The sequence below is a fragment of the Salmo salar genome, chromosome 27, assembly GCF_965601325.2.
Source record: "Salmo salar chromosome 27, fSalSal1, whole genome shotgun sequence".
In the NCBI taxonomy this organism is placed as follows: Eukaryota; Metazoa; Chordata; class Actinopteri; order Salmoniformes; family Salmonidae; genus Salmo; species Salmo salar.
In genome coordinates this window covers 45828328-45847500 of record NC_138317.1, presented here as the reverse complement: position 1 = coordinate 45847500, position 19173 = coordinate 45828328, and the positions used below count along the sequence as shown (strand labels likewise).

General features: G+C 36.4%; 1 protein-coding gene across 1 annotated transcript in view; it reads right to left on the bottom strand.

Annotated features, from left to right (window-relative positions):
- LOC106589143 (protein CBFA2T1) overlaps positions 1 to 19173 on the bottom strand; it is a 96140-nt gene that overhangs the window by 767 nt on the left and 76200 nt on the right. The window contains exon 3 of the mRNA XM_082970281.1: positions 8219 to 8463. Within this exon, the coding sequence (XP_082826407.1) occupies positions 8219 to 8463 (245 nt within the window). The remainder of the gene's footprint in view (positions 1 to 8218; positions 8464 to 19173) is intronic.

Below are 19173 nucleotides of genomic sequence, written 5' to 3'. Positions count from 1 at the left end.
ATAAGTTACGAAAAACAGAGCAAATTAGAATGACATTTGTCCCTAACCAGAGAGTACACAGTGGCAGAATACCTGACCTCTGTGACTGACCCAAACTTAAGGAAAGCTTTGACTATGTACAGACTCAGTGAGCATAGCCTTGCTATTGAGAAAGGCCGCCGTAGGCAGACCTGGGTCTCAAGAGAAGACAGGCTATGTGCACACAGCCCACAAAATGAGGTGGAAACTGAGCTGCACTTCCTAACCTCTTGCCAAATGTATGACCATATTAGAGAGACATATTTCCCTCAGATTACACAGATCCACAAAGAATCTGAAAACAAACCCAATTTTGATAAACTCCCATATCTACTGGGTGAAATACCACAGTGTGCCATCACAGCAGCAAGATGTGTGACCTGTTGCCACAAGAAAAGGTCAACCAGTGAAGAACAAACACCATTGTAAATACAACCCATATTTATGTTGATTTATTTTACCTTTGTACTTTAACTATTTGTACATCATTACAACACTGTATATAGACATTATATGACATTTGAAATGTTTTTATTCTTTTGGAACTTCTGTGAGTTTAATATTTACTGTTAATTTTTTATTGCTTATTTCACTTTTGTTTATTATCTACTTCAATTCGGCAGGGTAGCCTAGTGGTTATAGTGTTGGACTAGTAACTGAAAGGTTGCAAGTTCAAATCCCTGACCTGACAAGGTACAAATCTGTCGTTCTGCCCCTGAACAAGGCAGTTAGGGTTGTTCCTAGGCCGTCATTGTAAATAAGAATTTGTTCTTATCTGACTTTCCTAGTTATAAAACCCAAAAACTTGCTTTGGCAATGTTAATATAAGTTTTCCATGCCAATAAAGCCCATTGAAAAGAGAGACGGAGAAAGAGAGAGACCTGAATACATATGGAATACATTATGTGATAATAAGTTATTGGAAGCTAACCATGTCCTGCCAGGGATTGAATGATTTTAGTTTAATGGAAGACATATGGAGAGACGCAGGGAAAGTCTAGGGACTGGCAGGCAGAGCTAGTTGTTCAATACATCGTGCATTAGCATTAGCATTAGCATTAGCATTAGCATTAGCATTAGCATTAGCATTAGCACCACTAACACCAGAAGACTCTGGTCAAAAGCACTGCACTATGAGTTCATTCTGATACTATTCAGACCCCTTGACTTTTTCCACATTTTGTTACGTTACAGCCTTATTCTAAAAATGATTAAATTGTTTTTTTCCCCTCATCAATCTACACACAATAACCCATAATGACAAATCAAAAACAGGTTTTTAAACATTTTTGCTTATAAAAAATAACAAAAAAAACTAAACGGAAATATCACATTTACATTAGTATTCACACCCTTTACTCAGTACTTTGATGAAGCACGTTTGGCAGCGATTACAGCGTTGAGTCTTCTTGGGTATGACGCTACAAGCTTGGCACACTTGTATTTGGGGAGTTCCTCCCATTCTTCTCTGCAGATCCTCTCAAGCTCTGTCAGGTTGGATGGGGAGCGTTGCTGCACAGCTATTTTCAGGCCTCTCCAGAGATGTTAGATCGGGTTCAAGTCCGGGATCTGGCTGGGCCACTCATGGACATCCGAAGCCACTCCTGCATTGTCTTGGCTGTGTGCTTTGGGTCGTTGTCCTGTTGGAAGGTGAACCTTCCCCCCAGTCTGAGGTCCTGAGCACTCTGGAGCAGGTTTTCATCAAGGATCTTTAAGTACTTTGCTCCGTTCAGCTTTCCCTCGATCCCGACTAGTCTCCCAGTTCCTGCTGCTGAAAAACATCCCCACACCATGATGCTGCCACCACCATGCTTCACCGTAGGGCTGGTGCCAGGTTTTCTCCAGATGTGATGCTTGGCATTCAGGCCAAAGAGTTCAATCTTGGTTTCATCAGACCAGAGAATCTTGTTTCTCATGGTCTGAGAGTCTTTAGGTGCCTTTTGGCAAACTCCTTGGGGGCTGTCATGTGCCTTTTACTGAGGAGTGACTTCCGTCTGGCAACTCTACCATAAAGACCTGATTGGTGGAGTGCTGCAGAGATGTTGTCCTTCTGGAAGGTTCTCCCATCACAACAGAGGAACTCTGTGACCATTGGGTTCTTGGTCACCTCCCTGACCAAAGCCCTTCTCCCCCGATTGATCAGTTTGGCCAGGCGGCCAGCTCTAGGAAGAGTCTTGGTGGTTCCAAACTTTTTTCCATTTAAGAATGATGGAGGCCACTGTGTTCTTGGGGACCTTCAATGCTGTGGAAATGTTTTGGTACCCTTCCCCAGATCTGTGCTTCGACACAGTCCTGTCTTGTAGCTCTACGGACAATTCCTTTGATCTCATGGCTTGGTTTTTTGCTCTGACATGCACTGTCAACTGTGGGACCTTATATAGACAGGTGTGTGCCTTTCCAAATCATGTCCAATCAATTGAATTTACCACAGGTGGACTCCAATCAAGTTGTAGAAACATCTCAAGGAAACAGGATGCACCTGAACTCAATTTCGAGTCTCATAACAAAGGGTCTGAATACTTATGTAAATGTAAAGGTATTTCTGTTTTTTATTTGTAATGAATTTGCAAAAATGTCCAAAAAACAGTTTTTGCTTTGTCTTAATGGGGTATTGTGTGTAGATTGCTGAATTATTTATTTTCTCATCAATTTTAGAATAAGGCTGTAACGTAACAAAATGTGGAACAAGTCAATGGGTCTGAATATTTTCTGAAAGCACTGTATACTTATTGTTAGTGCATTTGCAAACAAATTCTAAAACCAGATTTCGCTTTGTCATTATGGGGTGTAAATTGCTGAAGATTTGTTTGATTTAATCCATTTTAGAATAAGGCTGTAACATAACAAAATGTGGACAAAGTCCAGGAGTCTGAATCCAGTGTATGGGGAATAGGGTGCCATTTTGTAACATGTCTTTCACCATACAGTACATAGTACAACTGTTTCTCTAGAGCTGTGGTTCCCAAAAATGTTGAGTTTTTTCTTTGTATAGTCCCGTATCCCTTCAAACATTAAACCTCCAGCTGTACCCCCTCTAGCACCAGGGTCAGCGCACTCTCAAATGTTTTTTTTTTTTTGCCATCATTGTAAGCCTGCCACACACACACACACTATACGATACATTTATTAAACATAAGAATGAGTGTGAGTTTTTGTCTCAACCCGGCTCGTGGGAAGTGACATAGAGCTCTTAAAGGACCAGGGCACAAATTATAATATAATAATAATCAATAATGTTGCTCTTTATTTACATATAACACTGTATGTGTTAATCTGAGAAGGGTGAGCTTGAAAGGATGTACATAACTCTGCAATGTTGGGTTGTATTGGAGAGAGTCTCAGTCTTAAATCATTTTCCACACACAGTCTGTGTCTGTATTTAGTTTTCATGCTAGTGAGGGCCGAGAGTCCACTCTCACATAGGTACGTGGTTGCATAGGGCATCTGTGTCTTAACAGCGCGATTTGCCAAAGGCAGGATACTCTGAGCGCAGCTAAATCCAGAAATCTGTCAGAGGCTTCTGATTAAATTCAATTTTCACAGAACCGCTCTCTTGTTCAGATATCGGTAAGTGGACTGGAAGCAGGGCATGAAAAGGGATAACAAATCCAGTTGTTCGTGTCTTCCGTTTCGGATGCATAATTGCGCACCCAACTCATTCAGGTGCTTTGCTATATCACATTTTACATTGTCCGTAAGCTTGAGTTTATTTGCACACCAAAAAAATCATACAGTGATGGAAAGACCTGTGTGTTTGTCCTTGTTATTAATGCAGACAGAGAAGAGCTCCAACTTCTTAATCATAGCCTCAATTTTGTCCCGCACATTGAATATAGTTGCGTAGAGTCCCTGTAATCCTAGATTCAGATCATTCAGGCGAGAAAAAACATCACCCAGATAGGCCAGTCGTGTGAGAAACTCGTCATCATGCAAGCGGTCAGACAAGTGAAAATAAAGGTCAGTAAATAAAACGTTAAGCTCGTCTCTAAATAAAAACAAACGTGTCAATACTTTGTCCCTTGATAACCAGCGCACTTCTGTATGTTGTAAAAGCGTTACATGGTCGCTGCCCCATATCATTGCATAGTGCAGAAAATACACGAGATTTCAGGGGCCTTTTGCTTTAACAAAGTTAACCATTTTCACTGTAGTGTCCAAAACGTCTTTCAAGCTGTCAGGTATTCCCTTGGCAGGAAGAGCCTCTCGGTGGATGCTGCAGTGGACCCAAGTGGCGTTACCACTCCACTATGTCTCCCTGTCATGGCTTTTGCGCCATTAGTACAGATATCAACACATCTTGACCACCAATGTCCATTTGATGTCACAAAGCTCTCCAGTACTTTAAAAATATCCTCTCCTGTCCTGATTTGCAGAAGAGGGTGTCTTCCTTAATTGACCCCCCATAAACGTAACGGACATATACCAGGAGCTGTGCCAGGCCCGCCACGTCTGTTGACTCATCCAGCTGTAACGCATAGCATTCACTGGCTTGTATGCGAAGCAGTAATTGTTTCAAAACATCTCCTGCCATGTCACTGATGCGTCGTGAAACAGTGTTGTTTGATGAAGGCATTGTCTGTATAGTTTTTGGGGCCTTTTTCCCCCAGCATTGTCCCAGCCGTATCCACGGCAGCAGGAAGAATTAAGTCCTCCACAATAGTATGGGGCTTGCCTGTCCTAGCCACTCTGTAGCTCACCATATAAGACTATTCTAGCCCCTTCTTATTAATGGTATCTGTTGCTTTTATACATGTCTTACTACTCGAAAGTCGTCTTTATTCTCGCTCAAAAAACTCCTGTGGCTTATTATCCAAATGGGCATGTTTTGTATCTAAATGTCTGTGGAAGAGTGAAGGTTTAATCGAGTTGTGAGATGGTACTTTAGCACATATAACACACTGTGGCTGAGGAAAGGCACTACTCCCAATATAAGAGAACCCCAAATCAATGCAGTTCTCATCATATTTGCGTCTTTTCGATGGTCCAACGTCCCTGTCTGTTGTTCGGTGCTTTCCTGGGTAAGGGGGCAGTAGCTCTTCAGCTGCATCAGATTCACAACTGTCAGTGTCCATGCTAGCTGGGCTAACAACACATGTAGCATTACTGATGCTAGCATTGGATGTGCTCGTGGAAGCAGAACAACTTGTGTCGTCGACAAGTGCAGGTGTAGTGCTGCTGGTAGTATCAGGTGTAGTACTGCTGGTAGTAGCAGGTGTAGTACTGCTGGTAGTAGCAGGTGTGGTACTGCTGGTAGTAGCAGGTGTAGTACTGCTGGTAGTAGCAGGTGTAGTACTGCTGGTAGTAGCAGGTGTAGTACTGCTGGTAGTAGCAGGTGTAGTACTGCTGGTAGTAGCAGGTGTAGTGCTGCTGGTAGTAGCAGGTGTAGTACTGCTGGTAGTAGCAGGTGTAGTACTGCTGGTAGTAGCAGGTGTAGTACTGCTGGTAGTAGCAGGTGTAGTACTGCTGGTAGTAGCAGGTGTAGTACTGCTGGTAGTAGCAGGTGTAGTACTGCTGGTAGTAGCAGGTGAAGTACTGCTGGTAGTAGCAGGTGTAGTACTGCTGGTAGTAGCAGGTGTAGTACTGCTGGTAGTAGCAGGTGTAGTACTGCTGGTAGTAGCAGGTGTAGTACTGCTGGTAGTAGCAGGTGTAGTACTGCTGGTAGTAGCAGGTGTAGTACTGCTGGTAGTAGCAGGTGTAGTGCTGCTGGATGTAGCAGGTGTAGTGCTGCTGGTAGTAGCAGGTGTAGTACTGCAGGTAGTAGCAGGTGTAGTACTGCTGGTAGTAGCAGGTGTAGTACTGCTGGTAGTAGCAGGTGTAGTACTGCTGGTAGTAGCAGGTGTAGGGCTGCTGGTAGTAGCAGGTGTAGTACTGCTGGTAGTAGCAGGTGTAGTACTGCTGGTAGTAGCAGGTGTAGTACTGCTGGTAGTAGCAGGTGTAGTGCTGCTGGTAGTAGCAGGTGTAGTGCTGCTGGTAGTAGCAGGTGTAGGGCTGCTGGTAGTAGCAGGTGTAGTACTGCTGGTAGTAGCAGGTGTAGTGCTGCTGGATGTAGCAGGTGTAGTACTGCTGGTAGTAGCAGGTGTAGTACTGCTGGTAGTAGCAGGTGTAGTACTGCTGGTAGTAGCAGGTGTGGTACTGCTGGTAGTAGCAGGTGTAGTACTGCTGGTAGTAGCAGGTGCAGGTGTAGTACTGCTGGTAGTAGCAGGTGTGGTACTGCTGGTAGTAGCAGGTGTAGTGCTGCTGGTAGTAGCAGGTGTAGTACTGCTGGTAGTAGCAGGTGTAGTACTGCTGGTAGTAGCAGGTGTAGTACTGCTGGTAGTAGCAGGTGTAGTACTGCTGGTAGTAGCAGGTGTGGTACTGCTGGTAGTAGCAGGTGTAGTACTGCTGGTAGTAGCAGGTGTAGTGCTGCTGGTAGTAGCAGGTGTAGTACTGCTGGTAGTAGCAGGTGTAGTGCTGCTGGTAGTAGCAGGTGTAGTGCTGCTGGTAGTAGCAGGTGTAGTGCTGCTGGTAGTAGCAGGTGTAATACTGCTGGTAGTAGCAGTTGTAGTGCTGCTGGTAGTAGCAGGTGTAGTGCTGCTGGTAGTAGCAGGTGTAGGGCTGCTGGTAGTAGCAGGTGTAGGGCTGCTGGTAGTAGCAGGTGTAGTGCTGCTGGTAGTAGCAGTAGTACCAGTAGAGCTGGTAGTAGCAGGTGTAGTGCTGCTGGTAGTAGCAGGTGTAGTGCTGCTGGTAGTAGCAGGTGTAGGGCTGCTGGTAGTAGCAGGTGTAGTGCTGCTGGTAGTAGCAGTAGTACCAGTAGAGCTGGTAGTAGCAGGTGTAGTGCTGCTGGTAGTAGCAGTAGTACCAGTAGAGCTGGTATGTGTCTCTATGGACACGGGAATTACTATTTTTTACCTGTTTATCTATATCTCCTAACAGCCTGAGAACATGTATTATTTCCAGATTATATTTTCCAATCTCTCAATGTCTTCCCCTGTTTACTTCTGTTAATATGTGTTGGACCAGAGAGTCTCTCTGTCTCTCTCTCTCTCTGTCTCTCTCTCTCTCTCTCTCTCTCTCTCTGTCTCTCTCTCTCTCTCTCTCTCTGTCTCTCTGTCTCTCTGTGTGTTTCCATATTGCCAGATCTACTGAACTCCCCCACCCTGTAACATCTCAGCTAAGAGGAGAGGATAGAACTCCCCCACCCTGTAACATCTCAGCTAAGAGGAGAGGATAGAACTCCCCCACCCTGTAACATCTCAGCTAAGAGGAGAGGATAGAACTCCCCCCACCCTGTAACATCTCAGCTAAGAGGAGAGGATAGAACTCCCCCACCCTGTAACATCTCAGCTAAGAGGAGAGGATAGAACTCCCCCACCCTGTAACATCTCAGCTAAGAGGAGAGGATAGAACTCCCCCACCCTGTAACATCTCAGCTAAGAGGAGAGGATAGAACTCCCCCCACCCTGTAACATCTCAGCTAAGAGGAGAGGATAGAACTCCCCCACCCTGTAACATCTCAGCTAAGAGGAGAGGATAGAACTCCCCCACCCTGTAACATCTCTAGGCTCTCAGAGGAAAATTAGGCAAGTACTGCCCCTCCATCTCCTCCTCCTTCCCCTCCCCCACACATCCTACCCCATCTCATGCTTCTCCCCCTCCTCCTCCTCCCCTACGTCCTCCCCCATGTTGTCCCCCATCTCATGCTTCTCCACCCCCTAATATACCATACCTGATTCTAATTATTAGCTGGTTGATAAACTGAATCAGGATAGTTACAACAGGTTGGAGCGGAAACCTACAGGAGGGTATCTCTCCAGGAACAGGGTTAGAGTTAAAACCTAAAGGAGGGTATCTCTCCAGGAATAGGGTTGGAGTTAAAACCTACAGGAGGGTATCTCTCCAGGAACAGGGTTGGAGTTAAAACCTACAGGAGGGTATCTCTCCAGGAACAGAGTTGGAGTTAAAACCTACAGGAGGGGTATCTCTCCAGGAACAGGGTTGGAGTTAAAACCTACAGGAGGGTATCTCTCCAGGAACAGGGTTGGAGTTAAAACCTACAGGAGGGGTATCTCTCCAGGAACAGGGTTGGAGTTAAAACCTACAGGAGGGTAGCTCTCCAGGAACAGGGTTGGAGTTAAAACCTACAGGAGGGTATCTCTCCAGGAACAGAGTTGGAGTTAAAACCTACAGGAGGGCATCTCCCTGGTTTACAGTATAGACTCACCACCAGCCCCAGCACCAGCGTGCGGACGCGTTCTCCGATCTCGGGCGAGATATCGTTGCCGAACTGCTGTAGAGTTGTGAGGAAGCGTTTGAGCTTGCTGAGCTGCCGGGCGCCGCACGCCAGAGGGAGCAGCTGATTCGCCAGCGAGGAAGAAGAGGAGGAGCTAGGCACGTTGCTGAAGACGTTGGGAGGCGAGGGAGCTCCATTTAACGCCGTGGGGGAGTGGCTGTTGTTGCTGTTGGTTACTGTAGACACAAAGAACATTGAGAAAAACACACTAGAGTTAAACACAACAATATAATACCACTAGGGTTAAACACAACAATATAATACCACTAGGGTTAAACACAACAATATAATACCACTAGGGTTAAACACAACAATATAATATAATAACACTAGGGTTAAACACAACAATATAATACCACTAGGGTTAAACACAACAATATAATACCACTAGGATTAAACACAACAATATAATATAATAACACTAGGGTTAAACACAACAATATAATATAATACCACTAGGGTTAAACACAACAATATAATATAATAACACTAGAGTTAAACACAACAATATAATACCACTAGGGTTAAACACAACAATATAATACCACTAGAGTTAAACACAACAATATAATATAATAACACTAGGGTTAAACACAACAATATAATACCACTAGGGTTAAACACAACAATATAATATAATAACACTAGGGTTAAACACAACAATATAATACCACTAGGATTAAACACAACAATATAATAACACTAGGGTTAAACACAACAATATAATACCACTAGGGTTAAACACAACAATATAATAACACTAGGGTTAAACACAACAATATAATACCACTAGGGTTAAACACAACAATATAATATAATAACACTAGGGTTAAACACAACAATATAATACCACTAGGATTAAACACAACAATATAATACCACTAGGGTTAAACACAACAATATAATATAATACCACTAGGGTTAAACACAACAATATAATACCACTAGGGTTAAACACAACAATATAATACCACTAGGGTTAAACACAACAATATAATACCACTAGGATTAAACACAACAATATAATACCACTAGGGTTAAACACAACAATATAATATAATACCACTAGGGTTAAACACAACAATATAATACCACTAGGGTTAAACACAACAATATAATACCACTAGGATTAAACACAACAATATAATACCACTAGGGTTAAACACAACAATATAATACCACTAGGGTTAAACACAACAATATAATACCACTAGGATTAAACACAACAATATAATATAATAACACTAGGGTTAAACACAACAATATAATACCACTAGGGTTAAACACAACAATATAATACCACTAGGATTAAACACAACAATATAATATAATAACACTAGGGTTAAACACAACAATATAATATCATACCACTAGGGTTAAACACAACAATATAATATAATAACACTAGAGTTAAACACAACAATATAATACCACTAGGGTTAAACACAACAATATAATACCACTAGAGTTAAACAAAACAATATAATATAATAACACTAGGGTTAAACACAACAATATAATACCACTAGGGTTAAACACAACAATATAATATAATAACACTAGGGTTAAACACAACAATATAATACCACTAGGATTAAACACAACAATATAATAACACTAGGGTTAAACACAACAATATAATACCACTAGGGTTAAACACAACAATATAATATAATAACACTAGGGTTAAACACAACAATATAATACCACTAGGGTTAAACACAACAATATAATACCACTAGGGTTAAACACAACAATATAATATAATAACACTAGGGTTAAACACAACAATATAATACCACTAGGGTTAAACACAACAATATAATATAATAACACTAGGGTTAAACACAACAATATAATATAATACCACTAGGGTTAAACACAACAATATAATATAATACCACTAGGGTTAAACACAACAATATAATACCACTAGGGTTAAACACAACAATATAATACCACTAGGGTTAAACACAACAATATAATACCACTAGGATTAAACACAACAATATAATATAATAACACTAGGGTTAAACACAACAATATAATACCACTAGGGTTAAACACAACAATATAATATAATAACACTAGGGTTAAACACAACAATATAATAACACTAGGGTTAAACACAACAATATAATAACACTAGGGTTAAACACAACAATATAATACCACTAGGGTTAAACACAACAATATAATATAATAACACTAGGGTTAAACACAACAATATAATATAATAACACTAGGGTTAAACACAACAATATAATACCACTAGGGTTAAACACAACAATATAATACCACTAGGGTTAATAACACAACAATATAATACCACTAGGGTTAAACACAACAATATAATAACACTAGGGTTAAACACAACAATATAATACCACTAGGGTTAAACACAACAATATAATAACACTAGGGTTAAACACAACAATATAATACCACTAGGGTTAAACACAACAATATAATATAATAACACTAGGGTTAAACACAACAATATAATATAATAACACTAGGGTTAAACACAACAATATAATACCACTAGGGTTAATAACACAACAATATAATAACACTAGGGTTAAACACAACAATATAATACCACTAGGATTAAACACAACAATATAATATAATACCACTAGGGTTAAACACAACAATATAATAACACTAGGGTTAAACACAACAATATAATAACACTAGGGTTAAACACAACAATATAATACCACTAGGGTTAAACACAACAATATAATAACACTAGGGTTAAACACAACAATATAATACCACTAGGGTTAAACACAACAATATAATACCACTAGGATTAAACACAACAATATAATATAATAACACTAGGATTAAACACAACAATATAATAACACTAGGGTTAATCACAACAATATAATACCACTAGGGTTAAACACAACAATACAATATAATACCACTAGGGTTAAACACAACAATATAATAACACTAGGGTTAAACACAACAATATAATACCACTAGGGTTAAACACAACAATATAATATAATAACACTAGGGTTAAACACAACAATATAATACCACTAGGGTTAAACACAACAATATAATATAATAACACTAGGGTTAAACACAACAATATAATATAATAACACTAGGGTTAAACACAACAATATAATAACACTAGGGTTAAACACAACAATATAATATAATAACACTAGGGTTAAACACAACAATATAATAACACTAGGGTTAAACACAACAATATAATATAATACCACTAGGGTTAAACACAACAATATAATACCACTAGGGTTAAACACAACAATATAATACCACTAGGGTTAAACACAACAATATAATACCACTAGGGTTAAACACAACAATATAATAACACTAGGGTTAAACACAACAATATAATAACACTAGGGTTAAACACAACAATATAATATAATAACACTAGGGTTAAACACAACAATATAATAACACTAGGGTTAAACACAACAATATAATACCACTAGGGTTAAACACAACAATATAATACCACTAGGGTTAAACACAACAATATAATATAATAACACTAGGGTTAAACACAACAATATAATAACACTAGGGTTAAACACAACAATATAATACCACTAGGATTAAACACAACAATATAATATAATAACACTAGGGTTAAACACAACAATATAATATAATAACACTAGGGTTAAACACAACAATATAATAACACTAGGGTTAAACACAACAATATAATAACACTAGGATTAAACACAACAATATAATATAATAACACTAGGGTTAAACACAACAATATAATAACACTAGGATTAAACACAACAATATAATATAATAACACTAGGGTTAAACACAACAATATAATACCACTAGGATTAAACACAACAATATAATATAATAACACTAGGGTTAAACACAACAATATAATACCACTAGGGTTAAACACAACAATATAATACCACTAGGGTTAAACACAACAATATAATACCACTAGGATTAAACACAACAATATAATATAATAACACTAGGGTTAATCACAACAATATAATACCACTAGGGTTAAACACAACAATATAATACCACTAGGGTTAAACACAACAATATAATACCACTAGGGTTAAACACAACAATATAATATAATACCACTAGGGTTAAACACAACAATATAATATAATACCACTAGGGTTAAACACAACAATATAATAACACTAGGGTTAAACACAACAATATAATATAATAACACTAGGGTTAAACACAACAATATAATATAATAACACTAGGGTTAAACACAACAATATAATACCACTAGGGTTAAACACAACAATATAATACCACTAGGATTAAACACAACAATATAATACCACTAGGATTAAACACAACAATATAATATAATACCACTAGGGTTAAACACAACAATATAATACCACTAGGGTTAAACACAACAATATAATACCACTAGGGTTAAACACAACAATATAATACCACTAGGGTTAAACACAACAATATAATACCACTAGGGTTAAACACAACAATATAATAACACTAGGGTTAAACACAACAATATAATAACACTAGGGTTAAACACAACAATATAATACCACTAGGGTTAAACACAACAATATAATATAATAACACTAGGGTTAAACACAACAATATAATATAATAACACTAGGGTTAAACACAACAATATAATACCACTAGGGTTAAACACAACAATATAATATAATACCACTAGGGTTAAACACAACAATATAATATAATACCACTAGGGTTAAACACAACAATATAATAACACTAGGGTTAAACACAACAATATAATATAATAACACTAGGGTTAAACACAACAATATAATACCACTAGGGTTAAACACAACAATATAATAACACTAGGGTTAAACACAACAATATAATATAATAACACTAGGGTTAAACACAACAATATAATATAATAACACTAGGGTTAAACACAACAATATAATACCACTAGGGTTAAACACAACAATATAATACCACTAGGGTTAAACACAACAATATAATATAATAACACTAGGGTTAAACACAACAATATAATATAATACCACTAGGGTTAAACACAACAATATAATACCACTAGGGTTAAACACAACAATATAATAACACTAGGGTTAAACACAACAATATAATATAATAACACTAGGGTTAAACACAACAATATAATAACACTAGGGTTAAACACAACAATATAATACCACTAGGGTTAAACACAACAATATAATATAATAACACTAGGGTTAAACACAACAATATAATACCACTAGGGTTAAACACAACAATATAATATAATAACACTAGGGTTAAACACAACAATATAATAACACTAGGGTTAAACACAACAATATAATATAATAACACTAGGGTTAAACACAACAATATAATACCACTAGGGTTAATAACACAACAATATAATACCACTAGGGTTAAACACAACAATATAATAACACTAGGGTTAAACACAACAATATAATAACACTAGGGTTAAACACAACAATATAATACCACTAGGATTAAACACAACAATATAATACCACTAGGGTTAAACACAACAATATAATATAATACCACTAGGGTTAAACACAACAATATAATATAATACCACTAGGGTTAAACACAACAATATAATATAATAACACTAGGGTTAAACACAACAATATAATAACACTAGGGTTAAACACAACAATATAATATAATACCACTAGGGTTAAACACAACAATATAATATAATACCACTAGGGTTAAACACAACAATATAATATAATACCACTAGGGTTAAACACAACAATATAATACCACTAGGGTTAAACACAACAATATAATATAATACCACTAGGGTTAAACACAACAATATAATATAATACCACTAGGGTTAAACACAACAATATAATACCACTAGGGTTAAACACAACAATATAATATAATAACACTAGGGTTAAACACAACAATATAATACCACTAGGGTTAAACACAACAATATAATACCACTAGGGTTAAACACAACAATATAATATAATACCACTAGGGTTAAACACAACAATATAATACCACTAGGGTTAAACACAACAATATAATATAATACCACTAGGGTTAAACACAACAATATAATATAATACCACTAGGGTTAAACACAACAATATAATACCACTAGGGTTAAACACAACAATATAATATAATAACACTAGGGTTAATCACAACAATATAATAACACTAGGGTTAAACACAACAATATAATACCACTAGGGTTAAACACAACAATATAATATAATAACACTAGGGTTAAACACAACAATATAATACCACTAGGGTTAAACACAACAATATAATACCACTAGGATTAAACACAACAATATAATATAATAACACTAGGGTTAAACACAACAATATAATACCACTAGGGTTAAACACAACAATATAATACCACTAGGGTTAATCACAACAATATAATACCACTAGGGTTAAACACAACAATATAATATAATACCACTAGGGTTAAACACAACAATATAATACCACTAGGGTTAAACACAACAATATAATATAATAACACTAGGGTTAATCACAACAATATAATACCACTAGGGTTAAACACAACAATATAATATAATAACACTAGGGTTAAACACAACAATATAATAACACTAGGATTAAACACAACAATATAATACCACTAGGGTTAAACACAACAATATAATACCACTAGGGTTAAACACAACAATATAATACCACTAGGGTTAAACACAACAATATAATATAATACCACTAGGGTTAAACACAACAATATAATATAATACCACTAGGGTTAAACACAACAATATAATAACACTAGGGTTAAACACAACAATATAATATAATAACACTAGGGTTAAACACAACAATATAATATAATAACACTAGGGTTAAACACAACAATATAATAACACTAGGGTTAAACACAACAATATAATACCACTAGGGTTAAACACAACAATATAATATAATACCACTAGGGTTAAACACAACAATATAATAACACTAGGGTTAAACACAACAATATAATATAATAACACTAGGGTTAAACACAACAATATAATACCACTAGGGTTAAACACAACAATACAATATAATACCACTAGGGTTAAACACAACAATATAATACCACTAGGGTTAAACACAACAATATAATATAATAACACTAGGGTTAAACACAACAATATAATACCACTAGGGTTAATAACACAACAATATAATACCACTAGGGTTAAACACAACAATATAATACCACTAGGGTTAAACACAACAATATAATAACACTAGGGTTAAACACAACAATATAATACCACTAGGGTTAAACACAACAATATAATACCACTAGGGTTAAACACAACAATATAATATAATAACACTAGGGTTAAACACAACAATATAATAACACTAGGGTTAAACACAACAATATAATATAATAACACTAGGGTTAAACACAACAATATAATACCACTAGGGTTAAACACAACAATATAATACCACTAGGGTTAAACACAACAATATAATATAATAACACTAGGGTTAAACACAACAATATAATACCACTAGGGTTAAACACAACAATATAATATAATAACACTAGGGTTAAACACAACAATATAATACCACTAGGGTTAAACACAACAATATAATATAATAACACTAGGGTTAAACACAACAATATAATATAATACCACTAGGGTTAAACACAACAATATAATAACACTAGGGTTAAACACAACAATATAATATAATAACACTAGGGTTAAACACAACAATATAATAACACTAGGGTTAATCACAACAATACAATACCACTAGGGTTAATCACAACAATATAATACCACTAGGGTTAAACACAACAATATAATACCACTAGGGTTAAACACAACAATATAATATAATAACACTAGGGTTAAACACAACAATATAATATAATACCACTAGGGTTAAACACAACAATATAATAACACTAGGGTTAAACACAACAATATAATATAATAACACTAGGGTTAATCACAACAATATAATACCACTAGGGTTAAACACAACAATATAATACCACTAGGGTTAAACACAAAAGCAGAATAGAAAACAGTTGGTTTATTCCTGGAATTCAGAACCACTTATTCTGAATGGTTTACAACACAATGGAACAGTGTAATAGATGTTGGCTATTTGTGCATTAAATAACGTATTCTTCCATTCAACAAACATGTTAAGTGTGTATGTGTAACATACAGATATAAGTAAGACAGCAAAGTGCATTGACTAATGAGATTAGACAGTCTGATCAATTTCCCAAACACACACACACACACACATATTTCCAATACTGGGAGAAACAAGGCAATTAACCTACATCTGGTAACAAATAACACAAAGCTAGGAAATCAAAGCAGCGTCTATGTTAAACCTTCCTTCAGTGTGTAGTATAGTATAACTCTAACCCTTCAGTGTGTAGTATAGTATAACTCTAACCCTTCAGTGTGTAGTATAGTATAACTATAAACCTTCAGTGTGTAGTATAGTATAACTCTAACCCTTCAGTGTGTAGTATAGTATAACTATAACCCTTCAGTGTGTAGTATAGTATAACTCTAACCCTTCAGTGTGTAGTATAGTATAACTATAACCCTTCAGTGTGTAGTATAGTATAACTATAACCCTTCAGTGTGTAGTATAGTATAACTATAACCCTTCAGTGTGTAGTATAGTATAACTCTAACCCTTCAGTGTGTAGTATAGTATAACTATAACCCTTCAGTGTGTAGTATAGTATAACTCTAACCCTTCAGTGTGTAGTATAGTATAACTATAACCCTTCAGTGTGTAGTATAGTATAACCCTTCAGTGTGTAGTATAGTATAACTCTAACCCTTCAGTGTGTAGTATAGTATAACTCTAACCCTTCAGTGTGTAGTATAGTATGACTATAACCCTTCAGTGTGTAGTATAGTATAACTCTAACCCTTCAGTGTGTAGTATAGTATAACTCTAACCCTTCAGTGTGTAGTATAGTATAACTATAACCCTTCAGTGTGTAGTATAGTATAACTATAACCCTTCAGTGTGTAGTATAGTATAACTCTAACCCTTCAGTGTGTAGTATAGTATAACTATAACCCTTCACTGTGTAGTATAGTATAACTATAACCCTTCAGTGTGTAGTATAGTATAACTCTAACCCTTCAGTGTGTAGTATAGTATGACTATAACCCTTCAGTGTGTAGTATAGTATAACTCTAACCCTTCAGTGTGTAGTATAGTATAACTCTAACCCTTCAGTGTGTAGTATAGTATAACTATAACCCTTCAGTGTGTAGTATAGTATAACTATAACCCTTCAGTGTGTAGTATAGTATAACTCTAACCCTTCAGTGTGTAGTATAGTATAACTTTAACCCTTCACTGTGTAGTATAGTATAACCCTTCAGTGTGTAGTATAGTATAACTCTTCAGAGTGTAGTATAGTGTTGCTTTAAAGACTGCTCATTGCTCCAAAGACACGCTTTCATGAGTTTATAATTTACTGAGTTACGATTACTGAGTTACTGAGTTACTAAGTTACGATTACTGAGTTACTGAGTTATGATTACTGAGTTACTAAGTTATGATTACTGAGTTACTAAGTTACGATTACTGAGTTACTGAGTTATGCTTACTGAATTACTGAGTCATGATTACTGATTTACTGAGTTATGATTACTGAGTTACTGAGTTACTAAGTTATGATTACTGAGTTACTGAGTTGTGATTACTGATTTACTGAGTTACTAAGTTATGATTACTGATTTACTGAGTGATGATTACTGAATTACTGAGTTATGATTACTGATTTACTGAGTTATGATTACTGAGTTACTGAGTTACTAAGTTATGATTACTGATTTACTGAGTTATGATTACTGAGTTACTGAGTTACTAAGTTATGATTACTGAGTTACTGAGTTATGATTACTGAGTTACTGAGTCATGATTACTGAGTTACTGAGTTACTGAGTCATGATTACTGAGTTACCGAGTTACTGAGTCATGATTACTGAGTTACCGAGTTATGATTACTGAGTTACTGAGTTACTGAGTCATGATTACTGAGTTACTGAGTTATGATTACTGAGTTACTGAGTTACTGAGTCATGATTACTGAGTTACTGAGTTACTGAGTCATGATTACTGAGTTACCGAGTTATGATTACTGAGTTACTGAGTTATGATTACTGAGTTACTGAGTTATGATTATTGAGTTACTGAGTTATGATTACTGAGTTACTGAGTCATGATTACTGAGTTACTGAGTCATGATTACTGAGTTATAATTACTGAGTTACTGAGTTACCGAGTTACGATTACTGAGTTACTGAGTTACTGAGTCATGATTACTGAGTTACTGAGTTATGATTACTGAGTTACTGAGTTACTGAGTCATGATTACTGAGTTACTGAGTTACTGAGTCATGATTACTGAGTTACTGAGTTACTGAGTCATGATTACTGAGTTACTGAGTTACTGAGTCATGATTACTGAGTTACTGAGTTATAATTACTGAGTTACTGAGTTACCGAGTTACGATTACTGAGTTACTGAGTTACTGAGTCATGATTACTGAGTTACTGAGTTATGATTACTGAGTTATGATTATTGAGTTACTGAGTCATGATTACTGAGTTACTGAGTCATGATTATTGAGTTACTGAGTTATGATTACTGAGTCACTGAGTTACTGAGCCATGATTACTGAGTCACTGAGTTACAATTACTGAGTTACTGAGCTATGATTACTGAGTTACTGAGTTACTACTCCTTGTATATAGGCCCATTATTAGTTTTATTGTTTTACTATGTCCTTTTTATTTCA